General features: G+C 30.1%; 1 protein-coding gene across 1 annotated transcript; it reads left to right on the top strand.

Annotated features, from left to right (window-relative positions):
* The first annotated feature begins 1,870 nt into the window (after positions 1-1,870).
* Positions 1,871-8,479, top strand: LOC127704204 (homeobox protein DBX1-A-like). Its single transcript, XM_052208147.1, has 4 exons — positions 1,871-2,363; positions 2,999-3,181; positions 5,715-5,914; positions 7,774-8,479. Exons 1-4 carry the CDS (start codon positions 2,042-2,044, stop codon positions 8,080-8,082), a joined length of 1,014 nt encoding a protein of 337 aa, XP_052064107.1. The 5' UTR covers positions 1,871-2,041; the 3' UTR covers positions 8,083-8,479.
* The last annotated feature ends 632 nt before the right edge of the window (positions 8,480-9,111 follow it).

Genomic DNA, 9,111 nt, shown 5'->3' with positions numbered 1-9,111 from the left:
TATTCTATAATACGTGTCGTATACGCCAATTAAAAGTAGGGTATACTGTATAAAAAATAAAACAAAAACGGTTTAACAAGTGCTTGAAAGCAACACTACTTACGCAAAAAAATGATTAAGTCAGCGTGTAGTTAATTATTATGCAGATTTATGGGATTTTAAGAATACACAGCTTGCATTACATAGTAGCATGAAGTACATTATTTACATGTAATCATTTCTGTAATATGAATCAGTTCATTTTCACAAATATTCTTTCATTGTATGTATAAATATATGTTGAATACTGACAGAACGAAGATAGTTTAGATTATGATAATTTGAATAACCTATAATATTATGAAATAATAATATTTGAAATCTCACTCATTAGCTAAGATTGATTGATTGTTGGTTGCTTAACGTCCAGTGGCAAATATTTCATGCATGTTAAGGACGAAATTAGCTTAGAGATGCACACTGTAAATGAATATCCTGATATTCCACACAAATTTATGAATACCATCTTAGAATAAATAACTATTAGATCATTCGTAATTTTTAAGTTTTGTTTTCGTTTCTGCATATCTTGTGAAGCGCACTTATCTTTCATCATATAAGCATGCTGATTTATCCCATAAATGATTTAACATTTTTTCGGTTCCAAATATTACAAATAGATATTGATTTTTGCTATTTTTTTGTCTCTTACCTAGCAAGCATTTCGTAGTTATAATGTTCGGCTTCTCAAAATGTTCCTTTTGATATACATTATAATGAACAATACATGAACAACTCAGTTTTGCCATTTTCTACAATATTCATTAAATTCCAGCTTTATTTGACATTGAACTGAAAGATATGTTACCAAAATTGAAAATGCACGGACCGTGCATATTAAAGGACGTATGATGACCTATAGAGGCTGACACCCACGTTATTTTGACTATGGTGGATATTTGTATCATTTGAAATCATTCCACATCTCTTTATTTTTCATATCATACCAAAGATGCAATGTTGAAATCTGCGTGAATTGGCAGATCTACTTTACGGTTGAACTTAAACGAAAGAACTTCATGGTAGATATACCTTAACCAAATATTTAACGACCATTTACTTAAATAGATGTTCCTCGTTTTGTCATATTAAGGAAAATATTATACATCATGAATTAATAGTATGGTAATTCAAGGTCATGTGCATTAAAATCATTAAATCAGTTTATATCAAATTATATAATCATGTGTGCACGTAGAAAAATAAGTAAAAACATATAGAATATCTATTTGAAAAGCATCAATATCGAGATAGATATAAGTGATAAATTTGTATCTATTTACATTGGAAACATATGTTGTTTTCTTGGTTGATTTTTAATTGCACAATTCAAATTTAGTTATTTTACATTTAGAATTATTCGATAATGTTCTGACATCATTTTTCAATAGGTTTTTTTTTTGTAAGAGCTTGCTCGTCAGTTTGAAATAATCGAATATATGCACAATTTCATAATAGTTATTAATTCATTTTTTTTTTATATGTTCAATAAAAACCTATAAAAAGTATTCATATCTGCAAATCTTTTGTTAATGTTAATAAAAGATGCACACATTTTCTTCATATAATTTGGCATTATGTGCAATAAAAAATGTAATCTCTCTTGTGATTGGCAATCGTAAGCAATAGCTTTTATTATTAAAACAGTAAATATTGAACTTTTTCCGTTATTGACCCGCCTCCCGGTTAATCAAACCATCAGGTCGCGTTTGATTGGTTAAATATGAGAAGTGAATTAATATCCATTAAAGGTAATTCCTTATAAAGGTTTGATGTGATATGATACCTAATCAATTCATTGAACAAATTAGCTTTATCCGGTTTTCACATCTTTCTCCGGAAACAGCTTGGAAAAATATTTTGTTACAAGAGTTTTATCGTTATTGAGTGAAAAATTAACAATAAGAGTTAAAAAGTGTCGTTTATGCAACATTGATATTGCAGAGAACTTTTTATTTTTACATAAAATAGATAATCAAATAAAAACTTGAGTTCGGCGACAATGTTTCCGAATATTTTAGCTCCATCGCCGTTATACCAAAGTTTGTTTAGAAATGGACAATTAGTTCCTCAGCCACCAATGGTGACAACGTCAGCATCATTTCTGGTGGAAAATCTTCTTAGGGATAGAAATCAAGCATTGCTTGCTCGTCAAGGTCTTCCGCCATTCACTTGTTCTACAACATTTTCTCCAACATTACCAGAGAATTTACAAGCTACACCGGTAACTTCATCAGCGTCACTGAACGCCATCAATCCAGCACCGTATCTGAAGTTTGGCGTCAATGCAATTCTTGGAAGAGAACCAACATCTCCAAAATCAGGTAAGTTCAACGTTCAAATTTCTTAAATTCCAGCTTAGTAAAAGAAATGATAATTATTTCTGATTTGTTTAACTAACAATAATATTGCTCTTGTTATTGTCTGTAAATTTTGATGGCTAAATTGTCTTTTGTGTCTAAAATAAATCAATGAATATTTTTTTCAAATAATTTTATTTTCCTTGCTGTTAAATACCTTATCTTTAAATGACTTCAGAGCTGCAATCGAAATTTTCTATAATTTTCATTTCAAATATTAATCACAGTGAAATAAATATCAAATTAGTTTGTAGGTTCCGGTGCTATCTCATTGCCATCAACAACTCTTTTTATTGATAAAATTTTATTTTGGAATATCATCAAAATTAAATGTTTCATTCCTTTTTTATTTCTCATATTTAGTTGTTATATTGGTGAAATGTAATACAAATGTAGCTTCAAACCATAAATATATTTTGAATATACAATTTAACTGTTTCATTGTTACAGAAAAAAAAATGTAATTGATTCTTTTATCCATTTACTGGTAAATTATAACGTGGTATTACAAACGTCACATTATACTGAAAATGTGAAATTTAACTCTAAATGACAACCATATCAATTGCATTTCAATCCTAAGTTCTTTAATATTTCAGAGGAAAAAGTTGAATCGACCCATCCTGCTCGAAACGTTTACAGTTGCCAAAGCAGTATCCCCACGTCTCCATCGAAAGGCTGTGGTTACGTTGGCCATGGGTTATCATGTGTGGGATGCTCACCAAGACAGACATTTTATGAAGCACAGTTTCCAAATATGTTCAGAAATTCTTATTTTCCAGGTGAGACATAGTCATATTTTATTGATTTATGATATTTGCAGCATTTGTTTGAGGCACATGTACCTCAAATTAACAACCGGTATTTTATATAGAGAATCAATTATAAGTTTAAACTGTATCATTTTAAAATGACTTTTATCGCCAAGGTTAATTAACAACGAGACTTTTAACTAATAAATTTCTTCTTCTAATTGATAGTAATAAATTTTGATTATTATCATAACCATGATTATATTTATTTCTCCTTGGGTTTAAAAGAAAATATGTCTATAAACCCAAATTGACCGTTACATTTGCTTTCGGCCAAGTATCCAGTACGTGCAAATTGACAGATAGAATTTTTTGGGATGAAAAAGTCACAATTTCACCCAAATTAGTATTCATGTATTATCCCTATCTTTAAAAACAATCAAAATACTCATAAAATTAACATTTCAAATATGAAATTGGCGCCACAATAAAATTTAACATTAACATCTATAGTTACTTTTAAAAGCGATAAAAGTGACCAGGGAATGATAAAGGGCCCACCCGCGCATCATCTTCGTTCAAATATGTACATATCAGGCATTAATATCGACATTGTTTTATGGTCCGTTAATTAAAGGCAATATTAGAAATGGTTTTTAAACGATAATATTTTGTTCAATCATAATACTTTATAATTTTATGCAAAGCTTAGATAAAAATACCTTAAAAATGTAACTTCAATGGAAAAAACTTCAATAAAATTATGTGACATATTCATGTCACTTATTACTTTTTATTGAAGATTACAGTGTGTTTAAACATTTTGGTTGGACTCTGTTCGATGAAGTATATTATGTTAAGACATAAAGGTCTATGTTAGTGTATTTTTGTTAAGATTTTATTTAATACTGTTACCCCACATATTCATTTATGCACTCATTCATTCATATGTATAGATATTTTTTTCTATTTGTTTTTCTTCAATCGAATACTAGTTAATAAATCAGTTCTTACTATCAATTATGCGACAGAGAAAAGTTTCTTCAACCTAAGGTTTGTCGTTTTATTAAAATTAAAAAGAGACACCACATTAAAGGGGGTAAGGTACTTCGGGAAAAACTTGATATCCCTAATTTTAGTGTACATACAAATGTCTTTGTCAATCGACCGAATAATAGGTGGTAATGACACCATTTGTATGTCCTAACGATTATGAGATTGATCTATCTTTGTAACCATACTATTGAAAGGTCAATTTCATGCATAAAATTAACTTTTCACTTTAATCTGGCAATATAAATCTCATTGAATAATACACCATGAACAACTATTTTATTTCTTTTTTATTTGAATTTAAAATACCATTGAAATGACGGGAATTATCTTTAAAAAACCGTACGATACCGATTAGTGAAAATAGTACAGCGGTGTTTATTTTTTAAACAGGAAACTTGAGAAATGTCAAAAATTCTGTTTTCTACTCCTTTCTCAGAACGGAACGGATTAACACGCGTCGTTTTTGAACTTTTGAACTGAAGAAAAAAATGAGTACAACTTTATAAAATTATTTTCAGCTAATACACTGAGCAAACAAATTATCTTTTATTTCTGTTATAATCTACAGGTAACAATATCATTATAAAAATCTCTACAGGCTTCATAATATGCGGTAAAATTTAATGTATCAATCACAAGCTTTGTTGTTCGTCACGCTCCTAGCTCTCATATCTTTGCATTATATCTTTTTTCAATGTAAGGTCGCTATTTTATGTTTATTTAAGCGTATAACATTTCATTAAATTTCATCAATGAATTTATAATTCTTTGTCAGTAGATTTTGAAGTATTTCAATATGCTACTCGTTATTTTTCTGAAGTGTCAATTAAGGTGTTCTTCAAGGAGAATTTTTACGTGCTGGTGCATTTTACATCCCGTTTAGGAATAAGAGAAAGTGCGAAAAAATCAAATACTTTAAAAATAATATTTACATACATATTGAGATGCAGAATATCAAATACTTTAAAAATAAAAATAATCCGTTGAAAAGTTCACTATCCGGAAATTATAGCGCCGAAAATTCAACATTGTTTGGTTTATTAGTTTGTTTTCATAAAGATCAGTTTTTTAATCAAAATTATGATTAATTCACTTTTCTATTTTTATTTGTTATTTTGTCATGAATATTGTTTGTCTGTTACATGGCATGTAAACGATATATTCTGATAGTCCATCTATGAAAATTTCTATTAAAACTAAGGTTGAAACTCTCCCAGGCAAGAGACTTTTGACGGTTTTGGCACTTTTAGATTTTGACGCTCACAAATGTTTTATGTGGGGGTGTTTCGGGGAGGGAGAGAAGTCAACATATTTCATATGACGTTATTCCAGAAAAATGTGTACGTACTGTAATTGATTCCATAAGTTTCATTATGTAATGTTTTTTTAGGAGAAATCGGGTACACCTTTCTCTACTGTATACATGACAAATAGGCGGGCTTGAATTCCCATTCGGAGTCTGTTCTTTTATAAAAACATTTGATTTAAAATTTCCTGTTTTATTTAGGTTCGCCATTACTGCCAGTGCCGCACGCATTTTCATTCTTAAGTAACATGAGAGGGAAACCTCGCCGGGGAATGTTGAGGAGAGCTGTATTCTCAGACATGCAAAGAAAAGGTCTAGAAAAGATGTTCCAAAAACAAAAGTACATTAGTAAACCAGACAGAAAGAAGCTTGCATCCAAACTAGGACTTAAAGATTCTCAGGTAGGTTCAAAAGTCATGATGTATTTTTGATAAAAGGAGATTGGGATATACACCAAAGAAACAGCAACCCAACAGCACAATAACGGACAAGATTGTCGGTTCATTCTTATGTTTGCCGTAATTATTTAAGATTTTTGTCCAGTTAACTACTGGGAAGCCCACATTAGTATTTTCATAAAATAAACTTACACGAAAATTGCAATATTATAACAAAATGTCAATGGCAGTTAATTATTTTTATGATTTACTTTGACGCCAGGAGACATTTTATGAATCTTAGGCTTGTTAATTAATACACATTCTTGGATTAGTTTATCATCAATTTGTAATAAGTTGTCACTTTCATATGCCTCTCATGAGTACATGAGCGCCTTTATTTCATCCGGAATAATTCTTAAGGCGCTCTGAAAGGATCCTTCAAATGGTCTCCAGCAGTTCACAACAATAACAGATGAAGTAAGGGAGACTGTCATAGATTCCGTTGTCAATTTTCTATAACATATTATAATAAGTATGAAACTTATAACGGAATGAAATTGACTAACTGACGGCAATTGAATAAGGAGCTGGCTGCCAAAGGGAAATTTAAGATAATCGTTAAAACAGCTGGTCCTGATATCTTAATGAGAAATTAGCAATAATAAAACAAATTAATTGTAATGATAATATAAACTGCCGCATAATAGAGACAGTTTGTCATGAATGCAGATTGTTTGTTTCTGTTTTGGTTAAAGAAGCTGGCAATGAAGTGTCGGGAGGCGTTCCGAAAAGAGTGTCAGCAGTTTCTTTATAACTTTGAAGAAAGAAAAACTCAAAGAAGTCACTTTTGATAAATGATATATCTTATTACGCCGTGACAGTTATGATTTTAAAAGGATTGAAATAGTTTTTAAAATCTCTACACTAACTTAAGAACGGACACGTACCGTTATGATATTTGTCTTTTTACGTATTTTTTTGTTGAAATTTTAAGACTCATTAATCGCTGGAAATTTTCTTGAACTCAACAGATAGACTTTTAGATTTATAGGAATACAATTTAAACTGTATTGAAACTTTTTTTTATCTTATATGATTTGTTTATAAATAATGTAGAGAAACATAATTGTATTTAAATTGACCCAAAGAAGCTGAGTTAATTGGACAAAACGTTTCAATGTTGAGACTCATATTTCGTCATTTGAGAGAACTATATCTTACTTTCCCGCATGAGCTACTGCATTCCGTGGATTTAATCCCGTTTGAGCAATGATTAAATTGTCCGAGAAATTTCTATTCGGAATTGTTCATAGAATCATAAGAAAAACAGAATATACTGCTTTAAATACAATGTTAAGTCATGATGACTTATACAAATGTTCGGCAAGCCTAGAATATAAAAAAATGACCATTTAACTGCTTCGAGCGGACAAGTATCAGACTCAACGGAGTATTGTGGTAGAACCTATATTCTAAGAAAAAATAAAGTAGTAAAACATTTATAACTACGTGTACATGTAAGGAAAACATATGGGTTTCAATGTTGTATTTTCATCATGGAGATGAAAGACAAGTGGTTAACGAACTCCACTTGTGTCATGAAATGACTAAAGTAAAAATGTTTGTCATTATATTATTATTAATAACACCTTAATGAATTCGCTCTTTTAAATTATGTTTAATTGTGTTTACTCAGAAGACTACACACACAGAAACCTGATTGGTTGTATGGTTGGTTCAGTCGCCATCTTGTTACTAGCTATCATAAATGTGTAATATGTATTTTAGTTGTTTTTATAAAGTGCAATATTGTCAGATTTTAATCACGCCACTATATTCATATAAAATGATATTTATTATAATAATTTCTTCCTTTTTAGGTAAAGATTTGGTTTCAAAACAGGAGAATGAAATGGAGGAATTCAAAAGAGCGGGAGCTTCTATCGTCTGGAGGATCACGCGAATCAACTTTGCCAGTTAAAGGAAACGATGGTCAAAATTGTGAACAGTTGCCCGTTTCAGACAGTAATGACAATGACAATTTAAATGATAGCCAAAGTTCCGAATGTATCAATAACTTGGATGACACAGACTATCCCGGATCCTTGTCTATAGACATGGATCATGCGCAATCTAGTTTTTCTCATAGTGACGATTCCGAAAGTGAGGACGAAATTGATGTGTCGTAAACGATCGACATATCATTTTAATGATCTCTACACAAATCTAGTCTTCGAAAGATATCATAAAGTGCCAATCAAGTCTAGTTTTTATTCCGATTTCAAATGTATTTATTTTTTTGAAATTATAATAATACATTTGTAATACTTTGAGTTAATGATTCGGATGACATTAAATAGTTATGATCTTAAAAAGCTTAAATTTTAATGCTATCCTATTAAAATTTCTAACAACTGTCGACGTCAGATGTCCCATGTGGGACTAGATACTAATAAAAGTGCTACTAACAATGGAACTTAGACAAATGTCCTAGCACAGTAATGGTAGTTTTTTAAATAATTGCTTTTATCTGTGATAATGATGTATTTATAAACTGTAAAATGTGAATAAAATGTGAAAAAGTTAGTTTTTATTTCTTTTGAATGATAGATAGAAAGAATTGTAGTCATCTTTTAACAAGAGGATATGATATCAAATCGTCAAATCTGTTGAACAACTGGTGTACATAACATTAATTTATGTTTTCAAATGAAGAATTATTTGAGAACAAAGTGTATACTAAATTTGTTACGCATTCATTATACAATCATATGAAAAGCGTGGATATATATCCTGCAATTTTTATTAAAGCAAACAAGTCTAATCTGACCGAAGCATATAACACATATCACATGTATTACAAATGATATAATATACAAGAAATAAATTAGAACTCAAACATGCAATACACATAGAAATCTAAATTATTATATTGAATCGGAGTCTTCTTTACTCAGTTATAATGATGACTGCTTGATTAAGACCAAAGTTGTTTTAACTAACAATGCATAGAAGAGTTTTGATGATTTCCCCCCTTTATACTGACAAGTAAATGATATGTTATCAGAAACATTCGCAAAAATACAGATGACAAAAACAATATTGAGAATACATATATTTACGTGTAGGTGTTCATGAACCTAACCAAAACAAATAATGTTTACGTGTACGTGTTCATGAACCTGTCAAAAGCAAATAATGTTTACGTGTACACGTGT

The sequence above is a fragment of the Mytilus californianus genome, unplaced genomic scaffold, assembly GCF_021869535.1.
Source record: "Mytilus californianus isolate M0D057914Y unplaced genomic scaffold, xbMytCali1.0.p SCAF_6, whole genome shotgun sequence".
Classification (NCBI taxonomy): domain Eukaryota; kingdom Metazoa; phylum Mollusca; class Bivalvia; order Mytilida; family Mytilidae; genus Mytilus; species Mytilus californianus.
Note: the sequence above shows the minus strand (reverse complement) of the source record. Positions and strands in the feature narration are given on the sequence as shown.

Excerpts from the sequence above, each read along its gene's own strand:
- LOC127704204 (XM_052208147.1), top strand. The coding sequence starts at position 2,042 with ATGTTTCCGAATATTTTAGCTCCATCGCCGTTATACCAAAGTTTGTTT. Across the intron at positions 2,364-2,998 it reads ACCAACATCTCCAAAATCAG|AGGAAAAAGTTGAATCGACC; the intron begins GTAAGTTCAACG and ends TTAATATTTCAG. Across the intron at positions 5,915-7,773 it reads TAGGACTTAAAGATTCTCAG|GTAAAGATTTGGTTTCAAAA; the intron begins GTAGGTTCAAAA and ends CTTCCTTTTTAG.